This window comes from Rissa tridactyla, chromosome 25 (genome assembly GCF_028500815.1).
Source record: "Rissa tridactyla isolate bRisTri1 chromosome 25, bRisTri1.patW.cur.20221130, whole genome shotgun sequence".
Classification (NCBI taxonomy): Eukaryota; Metazoa; Chordata; class Aves; order Charadriiformes; family Laridae; genus Rissa; species Rissa tridactyla.
In genome coordinates this window covers 558,683-572,835 of record NC_071490.1, presented here as the reverse complement: position 1 = coordinate 572,835, position 14,153 = coordinate 558,683, and the positions used below count along the sequence as shown (strand labels likewise).

General features: G+C 57.8%; 1 protein-coding gene across 7 annotated transcripts in view; it reads right to left on the bottom strand.

Moving 5' to 3' along the window:
* Positions 1-14,153, bottom strand: part of SMARCA4 (SWI/SNF related, matrix associated, actin dependent regulator of chromatin, subfamily a, member 4) — a 45,021-nt gene that overhangs the window by 25,772 nt on the left and 5,096 nt on the right. For all 7 annotated transcript variants that reach the window (XM_054183517.1, XM_054183518.1, XM_054183519.1 and 4 more), the window contains exons 3-19: positions 11,200-11,477; positions 9,861-9,993; positions 9,023-9,421; positions 8,122-8,220; positions 7,387-7,645; positions 6,271-6,397; positions 5,930-6,103; positions 5,254-5,427; positions 4,977-5,144; positions 4,837-4,887; positions 4,044-4,174; positions 3,524-3,581; positions 2,911-3,029; positions 1,524-1,674; positions 708-871; positions 544-610; positions 127-237 (exon numbers count right to left, since the gene is read on the bottom strand). In XM_054183517.1, coding sequence (XP_054039492.1) covers positions 127-237; positions 544-610; positions 708-871; positions 1,524-1,674; positions 2,911-3,029; positions 3,524-3,581; positions 4,044-4,174; positions 4,837-4,887; positions 4,977-5,144; positions 5,254-5,427; positions 5,930-6,103; positions 6,271-6,397; positions 7,387-7,645; positions 8,122-8,220; positions 9,023-9,421; positions 9,861-9,993; positions 11,200-11,421 — 2,607 coding nt within the window. In that variant the 5' untranslated portion in view covers positions 11,422-11,477. The remainder of the gene's footprint in view (positions 1-126; positions 238-543; positions 611-707; positions 872-1,523; positions 1,675-2,910; positions 3,030-3,523; positions 3,582-4,043; positions 4,175-4,836; positions 4,888-4,976; positions 5,145-5,253; positions 5,428-5,929; positions 6,104-6,270; positions 6,398-7,386; positions 7,646-8,121; positions 8,221-9,022; positions 9,422-9,860; positions 9,994-11,199; positions 11,478-14,153) is intronic.

Genomic DNA, 14,153 nt, shown 5'->3' with positions numbered 1-14,153 from the left:
GACGAGTCCCTTCCAACTCGGAAAAAAACTCCGTAATTCTGTAAGGAGCAGGATCTTTCAGACAGGGGCCGCCTCGAGCCACCCGAATAACGCCGGAGAGGAGCCGGTGGCGGCAGCGGGACTCACCTTGGCCAGGATGTGCTTGTCCTTGATGATGTATTCGTACGTCGTGAGCAAGACGTTGAATTTCCCGCTTCGGAGCTGAGGTACGAACGCCCGTCTCGCCGCCGGAGAGCCCTGGAGAAGGAATTTCGAAGAGCAAGCGTTAAAGCAGAAGGGGATTTCCAGGAGGAGAGGCGGCGGGAGGCGGGATTATCCACACGGAACATGGCAGCGGGGACGTCTGTGCCGGATGGTAGCAGCTGGATTCCTTCTGTCATTAAGGAGTGAAAAACAAGCGCGGATTTCGCGGATTTAGCGCCAGGAAGTGTCCCAGCTTCCTTGGGATGAGGGAAATATCGTCAGAGTGGGAGGGAGGAAAAGGCAAAGCGGCATCCAAGGAATCCCCGGGAAAAGGCGGGCAAAAATCCCGTCGGTACTTGCCTTGTAGGAGACCTTCACCACGGAAGGAGCCCATTTGTCGAACTCGTACGCCCAATTCGACAGAGTTCTGGGGGGGAAAAAAAAACGAGAGAAAAGGTAAAACCGGCCTTTGGGCAAGGGGGAAATGGGAGCGCGGAGCGTTCCGGGGGCGAAGGGGCACTTACGAGAGGGGTACGATGATGAGGAAGGGCCCGTTGATGCGCTTGTGCTCCATGAGGTATGTGATCAAAGCGATGGTCTGGATGGTTTTGCCCAGCCCCATCTCGTCGGCCAAGATGCCGTTCAGGTTGTTGTTGTAGAGCGACACCAGCCACTCCAAACCTTTGATCTACCGGCGGCGGAAAAAAAAAAGAAAAAACAGGGATCGAGGGATGAAAAAAAAATCAGCCTGGAGACGGGAGTCGCCGCGGAGGAGACCCCGCTGCCCGCCCGCTGCGGTACGGAGACGAGCTCCCTGTACTCAATTAACAATCCCGTTTTAATTATTTAAAGCCAGGCATTAACGTGTTTTCTCTCCTCCCGGGGCCGCGGCCACACGCGGAGAGCTGAGGAAAGCTGAAGGTTTGTTTTGTTTGGGGTTTTTTTGAGAGGGTTTGCACCTCCTTCGCTGTAAACGTTTCGCTAAAACCCATCGCGGGGTTTTTTTGTGGCTGTAATTTTGAGAATAAAAGCTTTGGTTTGGGGAGAAATATCAGAAAAGTCTAAGATTTAAGACAGCAGAACTGTCTGCCTCGATCGACCTCGGTATTTCGGATGCCGGATCGTTTTATTTCACTCCTTCTGCCCTTGTTTTCCCGATGGTTTTAGGAAACTGTAAATTTTTTTTAATTCTGAATTTCTCTTCTGACACGGAGGGCTAAAATTCACTCTTTGGAGCGGCGTTATCTCGTGCCGGGCAGGGACGGCAGCTGGAATCTCGGTGCCTCCTGCCGAAACCTCCCGTCAGCGCCGTACGGGGCGGGACGGCGTTCCCTTCTCACCTGGTACTGCTTGAGGACGCCGTTGACCATCAGCGTGGATTGTTTGTCCACCCTCTCGGTGACGGCGTGGGCCACGGCGTAGTACGACTGCAGGCCCCGGGCCAGAGCTTGAGACACCCCGTATTCGTCATCGACATCTTGCTTCGCGTTCCTACGGGGAGGGGGAAAACGGGGGGAAAAAATCGGAGATGAGAGAGAGAAGTTTGGAGAAAACTCCCCCCCGCATCAGGCCCGGGAAGAAGACCGTGCCTGGGAAGATGCTTCCCAAGAAAAGAAGACGATTATGCCTGGGAAGTCGCTTCCCGAGAAAGACAATGATTATGCCTGGGAAGACTCTTCCTGAGAAAGACGACCGTGCCTGGGAAGATGCTTCCCAAGCAGGAAGACTGTGCCTGGGAAGTCGCTTCCCAGGAAAGACGACGATTATGCCTGGGAAGTCGCTTCCCGAGAAAGACGACCGTGCCTGGGAAGTCGCTTCCCAAGCAGGAAGACTGTGCCTGGGAAGTCGCTTCCCAGGAAAGACGACGATTATGCCTGGGAAGTCGCTTCCCGAGAAAGACGACCGTGCCTGGGAAGATGCTTCCCAAGCAGGAAGACTGTGCCTGGGAAGACGCTTCCCAGGAAAGACGACGATTATGCCTGGGAAGTCGCTTCCCGAGAAAGACGACCGTGCCTGGGAAGATGCTTCCCAAGCAGGAAGACTGTGCCTGGGAAGTCGCTTCCCAGGAAAGACGACGATTATGCCTGGGAAGACGCTTCCCAAGAAAGACGACCGGGCCTGGGAAGACTATTCCCAAAGAAGACCGTGCCTGGGAATATGCTTCCCAAGAAAGACGATGATTATGCCTGGGAAGACGCTTCCCAAGAAGGAAGACCGTGCCTGGGAAGATTTTTCCAAGAAAGAAGAAGATTATGCCTGGGAAGATTCCCTGAAAAAGACGCCGGAAGCAGGCCCGGTGGGTGAGCTCTTTATCGCTGTCTTTTGCTCCGTCTTTTCCTTTCTCCATCCCTCAGTTTCTCTTCGAATCGTTAAGGAACGACCTTAATTTCGACCTTACGTACCGCTTGCCAGAAGTTGTCCTACACCTGCCGTTACGTGACCCGACGCACCCCTCCCCGTTTGCCGTAATTTGTTACACGCCTAGCCAATTACCGCAGGCCTCGTTAAGACCTACGCTAACCGTTTCGGGCAGCTGATAAATGTTTCTACGGGGACCTTGGGATTTATCTCACCTCCGTCCGCGCCGTTGGGAATTTACAGATCTGAAGTCACCCACCCCCGCCCCCCGCTTTCCCGACAGCGGGACGTGACAACGCGAAACGCGCGAGATTCGCCAAAGCGACCCCAAAAACGAAGCGGGAGGGCGGGACAGGAGGCAGGGCTCACTCGATAATGTGTCTGGCATCCACTTCCGAGACGTCGTCGCTGTCTGGGTCGGGGATTTTTTTCTTCTCCTCCACGGGCAGGGCAGGCTGAGCCGGCTGCGGCTGCTCCTCTTCCTCCTCCTGCCAGGGACACAAAACGCACCCCCCGTCTGAGCACAAACTCACCTTTATTCAACCCAAACGGCAGCAAAACCCGCCCCGCCGCGCGCGGGAGTGGCCAAGCCCGCAGCCAACAACGGCTACAAAACCCCCCGGGAGGGGAATCCAGGCTCTTCGTTAGGGCGCATCCCCTAACGAAGACAGAGGCTGTACCAGAAGCACCGTCTCACCCCGTTCGCTTCTGGGCGTCGAGAGTTACCGTGAGAAATATTTGGGAAGAAAAACGGGGCGGCAGCTCACGAACGGAGCTCACCCGGCGCCTCCCTGCCTGCCCCACTCGCTTCCCGGACGCGGGTTTTTCGGTTTATTGTCAATAAATGTATTCGAGCTGAGCGAGACGGAGCCGCGCCGGGAAAAGCGATTCTTGAGCTGAGCTCAGGGCGGTACGCGGGGCTCTTCCCGTTCTCTCAAAAAGAACAAAAAAATATCGGGAGACCGGCGACATTCCCGCTTACCTCCTCCTCCTCTTCTGACCCACTTTCTTCACTGTCGGATCTCGGAGCTACTTCATATCTAATTAAAGGCAAATATTAATATTTAATTGCAAATCTGCTGATCTCCTGCTGGGCGCAGAGCGCTGTTGGCAGCACGCTTCTAGAAACCCTTGTATTAAGCCTCGATTTTGTTATCAATTCGTTGGGTTTTTTTTAAATAAAACGCTTATTCCTTTGTTTTTCCCTGGGTTCGGGGTTTCACAGGCGCTCTCGGGAAGGCGCGGGACCCCAAACCGCGCGGGACCCCAAACCGAACCTTTCCCACCTCATTTTGGGAAGCTGATGAAACCTTTTCTTCCCGACCCGCTTCCCGAGGTTTGAGTCCAGGCCAAGCGCTTTCCTCTCCCCCCGATCCCGCAGGGAATAAATACGGATCCCAGCCCTCCCAAACAGCCCGGCCACAGCCGGAGCTCCCCGTTCCCCGCCGGCATGCCGCGGATCAGAGGGTAAATCTCCCACCGCCGCCCCCGCCGGCGCATACCCGGGGTTCATCTCCAGCCAGGCTTCCAGCTGCCCGGCTTTCGGAGCATCGGTGCCGGTGAGGATCTTGCCGCTCTCCACGTGGATGACTTTGACGGGGAGGTCGCTCATCTGGCTCGTCTCGTCCAGCGGCTGAGGGACCAAAAAGCAGGCTGCCGGTCAGGAGTTTGGTATATATATATTTTTTTTTGGCCTCAAAACACGGCTTGCGATGAAATAAAGATCGAGCAAACCCAGGCCGGGACCACCGCAACGCCCGGGAAGAAGGGAACGACCGACTGCTTTAACTGTCGCATCAGCGGAGGACGGGCAAAGCTTGAAAGTTGGTAAGATTTAACATTTCGCTTTGAAAAAAAAAAATAAAATCAACGCGGACGTTAAGAATTTTCGGTCTGGGAAGGTGCGTCCTGACGCCAATTAACAATTAATTTGAAATATCGCTTCCAAAGCTCTTTCTGCTGGCCGAGGCGGGTTTGGAAAGCGCCGAGCGCGCGAGGTTGGATGATCCCGGTGCGGCGCGGAATTATGGATCGCTCGCCGGGGACACGAATCCCCCAACCCCACGGTGCCGGGGAGGAAACCGAGCACGGAGCCGCCCGAGAAACCGCTCCCGCCGAGGACGGGAGGAGAGATCTCTCCCGCCAGCCGGGCCCAAGTTCTATTTTCGGCAGCCCCAGTGTAGCCGTTAGATCTCGTCAGCGACGGGGGCTTTGCTGGCAACGGGCATTTTTTCAGCGCGCGGTGACGTTTCCTACCCTACTTGGCACGGCGCGAAATGAGATTATTGGGCTTACTTCGCCATCTGGTCCGATCGCCGGCGTCTGCCCTTCCGCATTCTCCGCCTTCTGGAAGAGGAGGAAAGCGGCCATCAGCGACCCGGCGCCTCGGCAGAGACGTTACTCCCCCTCCCCGCGGGGCTTGGCCGGCAACTCACCTTCTTTTTCTTTTTCTTCTTCTTCTCCTTGGCCACCTGCGCCGCCTTGTGCTGCCGCACCAGCTCCGTCAGGTTGGCCACGTACTCGTCCGTCTGCTGCAGCAGGTAGGCCAAGCGCTTGTCCTTCTTCTGGTCGATGAGCTTGCGGTAACCCTCCTCATCTTCAGCCTACAGAGAGGAGGATCGTTAACACCGGATCGTTAACACCCCGCGAAGGGAGACCTCACCCCAAACACGTTAACGGCTCGTCATGCCCAGGCGACAATAAATGCTTTACCATCAAACGGCGCATTCGCTCCTTCTCGATCCTCTCGTTTTCCTTCTTCTGCTCCCGCTCGGTGTTGGCGTGGTAGGTGGCCACCGCCTTGGTCAGCTTTTGGATTTTGCCCGTGACGGAGCGATGGTATTCCTTGAAATCTTTAGCGTGTTGGAGAATGCTATTGAGGTATTCCTGTGGCGGGGAAAGGAACGGCAAAACAGGCAGCGTCAGGACCGGCACACTTCGAGAATCACGGGATGGTTCGGGGTTGGAAGGGACCTTTAGAGCTCGTACAGTCCAACCCAGTAAACTGGGATGCCTTCGACTACGCGTTCTGCTGAGTTAAGATATCATCTAATGCCATAAGCCAAGCAAGACGGACTTCTATTTAATAACATCGAATATTTCGGCCCTACAACCATTGTCCAGGCCAACGCACCATCGTCCAGCCGCAGCCCAACCACCATCGTCCAAGCCAACCCAACCACCATCGTCCAAGCCAACCCAACCACCATCGTCCAAGCCAACGCACCATTGTCCAGCCCAACCCACCATCGTCCCACCCAAAGAGGATCTTTCTCTCATCCCCTAAAAAAAAAAAAAAAAAAAAAAAAAAGGGAATTCCCTAAAAAAGTTCAGCCCGGCCAACTCCATCCGCCCCCGAAAGCGGCGCGTGGAGCACGTCGCAGCTGACCTGGTGCTTCTGCCTGCGTTTCCGTTCCTGCTCGATCTTCTGCTGCTTCTCCAGCTTCTCGGTGATGCGAGCCTCGCGCAGGGACTGCCGCTTGCTGCGCTTGTACGCCTTGGCGTTCAGGGCCGTCTCCAAGGCCGTGTCTCGCCTCATGCACACCACCACTTCCTGACGCAGCTTTTGGAGAGATTCAGGTTTTAAAAAAAAAAAAAAAAAAAAAAAAAAAAAGGAATTAATTCCGCGGGGCGACGCCGCAAATGTTTTAACAGCCTGAATTTCACGGCACCCGCAGCTCCCAGCCCCAGCGAGGGAATCAACCAGATTTCCTTCGGCAGAGAACTTACCTGTCGCTGAAAATTAAGCAGCCGTAGTGCTTTGAGTTCAATGGTAGCTTTGGTTCTCAGGTCACCAGCCAGGGAGCCCGGAAGGTTTTCCAGCTCTTGGATTCTGTGAGCGATGCGAGCCTGCAGCCTGCAGGGGAAGGAGAGGGGATTTCAGGGCGGGCAGGGACCAGCAGGAGGAATTCCCTGTCGCTGCTCAAGCTGCCGGGTTTCAGCCCCGGTTTGTGGAGGCCTTATCTCGAGCCAGACGGGGGCTCTCGGCAGCTGAGCTGTTTGGGTTGGGAGGGACCTTAAAGGCCACCCAGTGCCACCCCCCGCCCCGGGCAGGGACACCCCCACCTCAGAGCCCCCTTCAAACTGGGGTGTCCCCAGGGATGGGGCACCCCCCACCTCTCTGGGCAACCTGGGGGGGGGTCTCCCCACCCTCCCAGCCACAATTTCTTCTAATGTTTCCCCCAAATCTCCCCTCTTTGATGCCCTGGCAACGTTCAAGCTCAGGTTGGCCGGGGCTTTGAGCCACCTGGGCTGGGCAGAGACATCCCTGCTCGTAGAATCATCGAACCGTGGAGCCGTTTGGGTTGGGAGGGACCTTAAAGCCCCCCCAGTGCCACCCCCTGCCCCGGGCAGGGCCAGCTCCCACCAGCCCAGGTTGCCCAAAGCCCCGGCCAACCTGGCCTTGGACCCCTCCAGGGATGGGGCAGCCACAGCTTCTCTGGGCAACCTGGGCCAGGGGCTCACCGCCCTCAACATGAAGAATTTCTTCTACTATCTCCCCTAAATCTCCCCTTTTTCAGCTTAAAACCCTTCCCCTTCATCCCACGGCTCCCCTCCCTGATCCAGAGTCCCTCCCCAGCTTTCCCGGAGCCCCTTTAGGGACTGGAAGGGGCTCCAAGGTCTCCCCGGAGCCTTCTCTTCTCCAGCCCGAACCCCCCCAGCTCAGCCCGGCCCCACAGCAGAGGGGCTCCAGCCCTCCCAGCATCTCCGGGGCCTCCTCCGGCCCCGCTCCCACAGCTCCGCATCCGTCTGTCCGTCGGGGGCCCCAGAGGTAAAACAGGACGGGGAGGCATTGGGTTACGCGTCAGGAGGAGGAAAGCTCCTCCTGCCCCCCCCCCGCCTTACCTGTACTCCCTCTCCTGCAGGATTTCCACCGGGTCGAGCCCTCGGGGTTTCTGGATGGGCGTGATGCGGTTCTGCTTCTGGTGGAGCTGCACCATGGGGGCGGGCTGGGCCGGCTGCCCGGGAGACTGCGTCTGGGGCGGCATCACCGGCGAGGCGGCGGGAGGCACCGCCGGGGGGGCCGGGGAGGGCCGGCCGGTGGGCTGGGGGGGAATCAGTTTCTGAGGTGTGCTAGTGGGGGCTGCAGCATTTGCCATTGGTCCTGTGGGGGGGGGAAAAAAACCCAAAAAAACAACACGGCGCTGTCAAGAAAATGGCGAGGAAAAACACCCCGAATTCCCTCACAGCGTGAAGAAGTGGCTCCGTGGACGCGGAGCCCGGCTTCGGCACAGCCCGCCGGCTTTCCCTCGCGCCGGGAGCCGCCGCCGCTCTGCCCCGCCATAAATTTAGCGGCGAATAAACCCCAGGGGCTCCTTCCCCAGGCAAACGCGATAAACTTTGAACGGCCGGTGGCAGAAAGCGCGCACGCAGCCTCCTAAAGCTGCGGCGGAACAACACGTCCGTTAAGCCAACTCTTCCGTCCCCAGTTACAGGATTTTAAGCAGGAATCTCCACGCGGCGGCGGGATTTCCCCCCACCCTGGCACGTCGCTTCATTAACTGCCAGCATCCTAACGAGCTCACGGTTCCGCATCACGGTTTTAAAGCAGTTTTGCTGCCGACGAGCTCCGGGTCTCACCTTCCGGCCAGGGCTTGGGGGGGCCGCCGGGGGGTTGCCCAGGCATTCCTGGGGGAACTCCTGAGGGTCCGGGAGGGGGCATGTTAGGCCCTCCTATACCTGCAGAAGGGCCAAAAAAAATATGGCAAAAAGGAAAAAAGAAGGGGGGAGGGCGGAAAAAAGAAGAAGAGAAAAAAAAAAAAACCCACATGAAGATGTTGATCTTTGCGTGTAAACACCAGGAACAAAGTCTTTCCTCCCGTTTAGGAGACCTGACCAGCAGGTATGTGGTTTTGCAAGCACACAACCCCCCAAGACGTGCCCCCGTCCCCATCAGAGGGCCTTAAAGACCGTGCAGTGCCACCCCCTGCCCTGGGCAGGGCCACCTCCCACCAGCCCAGGTTGCCCAAAGCCCCGGCCAACCTGGCCTCGGACCCCTCCAGGGATGGGGCAGCCACACCTTCTCTGTTCCAGCGTCTTACCACCCTCAGAGTGAAGAATTTCTTCTACTATCTCCCCTAAATCTCCCCTTTTTCAGCTGAAAACCCTTCCCCCTCATCCCACGGCTCCCCTCCCTGATCCAGAATCCCTTCCCGGCTTTCCCGGAGCCCCTTTAGGGACTGGAAGGGGCTCCGAGGTCTCCCCGGAGCCCCTTTAGGGACTGGAAGGGGCTCCGAGGTCTCCCCGGAGCCCCTTTAGGGACTGGAAGGGGCTCCGAGGTCTCCCCGGAGCCCCTTTAGGGACTGGAAGGGGCTCCGAGGTCTCCCCGGAGCCTTCTCTTCTCCAGGCTGAATCCCCCCTGCCCCCATCCGAGTTGGGCTGCAAGCTGCGCAAACGGGAAACCCAAACTGGGCGACGGCAGGGCAGCGGGGAGGGTCAAACCCCGGTGCCACCGCGAAGAAGCAGCAGCGGCGGCGCTCACCGTGAGGTCTGTTATAGTTTGGAGGTGTCGGTCCCGGTCCAGGCCCTTGCACTGGTCCTTGCACTGGTCCTGTCCCGGACACGGAAGGGGGAGGTAGTGTCGGCATTTGCTGCTGCATTCCAGGCATGGGTCGCTTTCCCTGCACCGCCATCTGAAGGTGGTCGGGCAACGGCTGGCCCCTGGCCAGCATCTTGTAGGCCATGATCTGCGCCCTCAGCTGGTGCAGCTGGTTCTGGTTAAAAGGGGTCGGCCCCCGGTTCTGCTGCCCCAACGCTTGGGGGTCGGCGCCGTCCAAGGGGACTCCCGTCGGGCCCGAGGATATGGGAGGGCCGGACGACGGACCGTTGGCCGGGACCGGGCTGGAGGCGTGCTCGGAGCCACCCAGCGGAGAAGGGTAACCTGGAGGGAGAGAGAAGACGGGTCAGACGGGAGCCAGGCGCTCACGGCAACCGGGATGGGAAGGACCGAGCCAAAGGACAAGGAAAAACAACAGAAACCTCCTCCCCGGCAGAGCCCGCAGCTCCTTCAAATGTGGAAACCCCAGGAGCGCTACAGTCTTCCCAAAAATCAAGGATTTAAAGCAAATGCGAGCGGACGCGTGGGAAACGGTGCGCGCGGCGGGTGACGCCACACCAATCCCCGTACGGGAGACGCCAGGAGGGACAAACTTCTCCCAGTTTGACCTTTTTATGCGATTCATTTTCCTGACTATCTTAAGGGACACCTGATACGTGCGGAAGAGGGGAGCAACCAGCCACAGACGCTTCTGGGAGCTCCGGACCGATCCGCGGCCCAATCCCCGTGAAAAAAAGCTTAATTTTACTTCAAGAAAACCAACCTTGCGAGTGTTGATCCATTGGGCTGGGAGGAGGCCCCATTCCCGCGTGCCCGCCGGGCCGCATCGCCATCCCTTTCATCTGGCTGTAGCGAGGATCGTCGGTTATTCCCTTCTCGTGCATGGAGTCCATGGGCTGCGGGAGGAAACATCCCAAAAAAAAAAAAAATCAGAGAGCTGGCTACGCCCGAGAGGGAGGAAAGCGAGTGCAGGCGGCTCGGCGGAGCCCAGAGGGGCTCAAAGGCGCTAAGGGTTCGCCCTCGGCAGCCAGGAGATGCCATCGACCTCCCTAAAAACCCAAACCTACTGGGCTCGGTAAGAGGCCGCGCGCCGCAGCGATCGGCCCGCATTAGGCGGCGGGGAGGGGACTCGGCGCGAGGGAGCGTTTAAGAGAAACTCGAAATCGCTCCAAGATTTGGTTCCTCCCCAGGTGACGCTGAGGACGATCAAAAAAAAAAAAAAAACCAAACCCAGCTGAGAAACGGGGGGTTTGGATGACAAAACGAAACAAAAAAAAACCAAAGCCAAACCCCCAAAGGCTTGGATGGGAGCAACGGAAAGGGAGAAGCTGCTTTTCGCTGAGCTCCAAATTCCCAAGGAGAGAAACCTTCCCTACGTGTTCCACTCTCCTTATTTCGGAATTAAACTCCTGCGCCCCCGCCGTGGCAACCCAGGAGCGAGGTTGAGAGAGAGGTACCATGCCCTGGTAACAAAAATCATGGAATCACGGAACGGTTTGGGTTGGGAGGGACCTTAAAGGCCACCCAGTGCCACCCCCTGCCATGAGTGGGGACATCTCCCACCAGACCAGGTAGCCCAAAGCCCCGGCCAACCTGGCCTTGGACCCCCCCAGGGATGGGGCAGCCACAGCTTCTCTGTTCCAGCATCTCACCACCCTCAGAGTGAAGAAATTCTTCTAATATTTCCCCCAAATCTCCCCTCTTTGATGCCCCAGCAACGTTTAAGCTCAAGTTGGCCGGGGCTTTGAGCCACCTGGGCTGGGCAGAGACATCCCTGCTCGTAGAATCATGGAACCGTGGAGCCGTTTGGGTTGGGAGGGACCTTAAAGACCCTCCAGCGGGCAGGGCCACCTCCCACCAGCCCAGGTTGCCCAAAGCCCCGGCCAACCTGGCCTTGAAGGCATCAACCCAGCCCTAAGAGGCGCCAACCCGGCCCCAAAATAAACCATTAACTTCTCAGACTTCCCTCGAGGGAAACGTGATACACGAGCACCCAAAAAAAAAAAAAAAAAAAAAGAAATTAACACGAAAACTAAGCCGTCTAACCCGTTTTTCCTTCATTTTACCGCAGCGGAATGTATTCCCCCCCCCCCTCCCCTCACCTTGTGCATCTGATGCATGTTGTCCTGAGCGTAGCCCCCCGGCCCCTGGGGGGGCAGCGGGTGTCCCGCCGAGGGTGGCCCGGGGCTGGGTCCCATCATACTGTGTGCGGAGCCGGGCGAGGGGCCGGGGCTGGGGCCCAGCATGGCCCCCGGCGAGGGGCCGGGTCCCGGGGAGGGTCCCGGGCGGGGGGTTCCCCCCATGGGAGGATCCGGAGTCGACATCTTTCAGCGCCGGGAGCTGAGTCCTGCCGTCGGGGAACTCGTCTCAGGCGCCGCTCCTGGGAAAAGCCCCCCCCGAAAACGGGGACGGAAAAGGGAAATTAGGATTAGGGAAGGGCGGTGCGGGACGCCTTGCCCCGAGCAGAGCCCTTGCTAACGAACCCTGAGCTCGTTAGAGACCCCCAGCCTCGACGGCTTTGCAAAACCGGAGGCTTGAGGAACGAGAAAGCCGCTCCCAAATCCGTCGTCCTCGCAGCGGACACTGAATATTCCCAGGATACCACGCTGCGATCCACTCCGTGCAGAAAGCTGGGGTTTTTTTGGGTCAATTTAAGTGGTTTTATACCAGTTCTGGGTGCGATATTTTTGCGCAGGCCTTGAAACCGATTTGAACGTCTTCTCCCCGCAAACGTTAACTCCGGAGACGCGGGTAAAGCCAAAATATCCATCGAAATCCAGCACCCGAACGCTCCAGAGACTCGTTCCAGTTCAACGGGGCGATTTGCGTGGAAAAGCGCGGCTCTTGCGCAAGAAACTAGAATTTCTGGTTAATTCAGGGCTCTTAAAAAAAAAAATAAATTAAATTAAGACACACATCCCCGTTTGGAAATGTGTTTGTGGCTACAACCAACAGGCCGTAGGGGGGGGATGGGAGAACCCATCCTCCGGTCCCAAAGCGGGATTAATTCTACCCAAAAGCGATGTTCCCGCTGTGGGAAGTCTCACTCCGATTTCCCAGATGTGAATCCAACCCGGGGCAGGCGGGTGGGAAATCAAAATAAATAATGAAAGCGCGCTTTATCCGTCCGATTTATTTCCCCTTTAAAATGAGGTTTGACGAAAGTCGTAGTGTGTGGGGGGGGGGGGAAAGATTTTCGCCTCCTGGGATTTGCTCGGGGAACGGATCTCGTTTGGACCAATTAATTAGGACCGACGTCGCTTTTGGCGGGCAGCGGGGGCTTCCGTGTCTCCCTCGACGCCCGGGGGGTTAACCCACCAGTTTGCCGCTGGTGTTAAACTGGGAGGTGCCGTCAGCTCTGGAGGCCGGGCAGAAGGAGCTGGATAGATCGATCGTCGGGAGCTCATCAAGGGCGTGAAAATTAACGAGAGCCAACGCCGGGAACGCAGGGACGTCGGGAAGGGGCACGGATCGGAACGGTCCTCGCCACTCCCTTCCCGCCGAGCGGCTCCCCTCGCCAGGAGGAGGGTTTGGCAACGGCAGAAACGGGGATGATTTGATTATTTTTGACTTCAAAACACGGTGAAAAGTGGAAACGTGGGGGTTTTGTTTTGGTTTGGTTTTGTTTTTCCGAGCCTGCAGGTGGCTGTGGTGAACGCAAACCCCGGTTATGGCAGGAGAACGGCTACCGCCCGCGTTTCGCTGCTCAGAGCCCGGCAGGACGAGCCGTGGGGCCGGGAATCCGCAGCGTCACCCCATTTTTCGCTTAAAAAATCCGCAGCTTCCGCGGGATATAAACACACCCCCCCCCCAGCCACCCCGGTTCGCCGCCTGAGCCAGAGGAAGGGATCCCCGCACCGGCGAGGCGGCCGACGGAAGCTAAACCCGACGTCAAACAGGGACGCGGAGTTATCTGGTCCGACGCCGGTGGTTTTCTGAGCTGGGGAGACGCGTGCGTGTGCGTTGTCACCGGCACCCGGAAAAAAACGCCCGCAGCCGCCCGGGAAGGCAAATCCCCGCAATCCCCCGCAAATCCCAGGCATATTTTGGCTGTGAGAGCCAAAGGAGGATCCGACGGCAGCGGCGTGGCCGGGAGGAGGAGACAGAAAATGGGTTAATTGGCAGAAATCCCGGGCTCCGGGGGGGAAAAAAAAAAATCCACGAGGCCTGCGCTCGCTGGCAGCGCTCAGAGGGTGATGGAAGGATGAAAAGCTCCTTTTTTTTTTTTTTTTTTTAAGGCCGGGTGATATCGCAGCTCCTCCCGGATTCATCCCGAGCGCCGCCTCCTCGTTTCCAGCTTCCCCGCCAACACCAAGGCACGAGTTAGGAACATTTCCCATGAATTAAACGCATTTCCAGCGGTGGCGCGGAGACGCTTCCCAGCCGCGCAGGGCATCCAGAACAACCGCAATTAAGGCGCCGCTCTTTGCCTAACGAGCGCGGGGCAGACGATCCCTCGCCGAGCCGCTACCTCTCCCTCCCAAAGCCGGGTTGGTGTTTCATCCCCATTTCTTCTGGCAATTTGCGGTTGTGGGTGTTTATTTTCCCCTTTTCCTCCCGTGCCGTTGGAAAACACGCCGGAGCCAAGTGTTCCCAAGCCGAAGGGAACAATCCCGCAGACGCTCGTAGATCTGTGGTCATCCCAGTGCCGGGGCGGGGCGGAATTCAGGCACTTGCGTTTTCATGCTAAAAAGGTGCAAAGCGGCTGGGAAAAAGCACAAAGCGCCTAAAAAACTTCCTTCTCCCCTCATCCTAAACCTATCCGGCTCCGCAGCAGCACCAAATCCACGGATTTAATCATCTTCAGGACCGGCGGGCTGCCAAAAGGGTAAGCGTCCTCCAAAGTTCAGGCTCGTTTCCTGCTGGAAAACCCAGACTCGAGCGAAACGGCGGCGATTCCCAGGACACGGAGCAGCCGTCGAGGGAGGGAAACTTCCTGAAATATCGGCGCGGGGCATCCCGCGCTCGCGCAGGAGGCAGGAGAACTCCTCGAAAGCGCTCTTCGTCTATTAAAACATCTTCCGGGCGCTGGCAAAACACATCTTTTTGGGTGCTC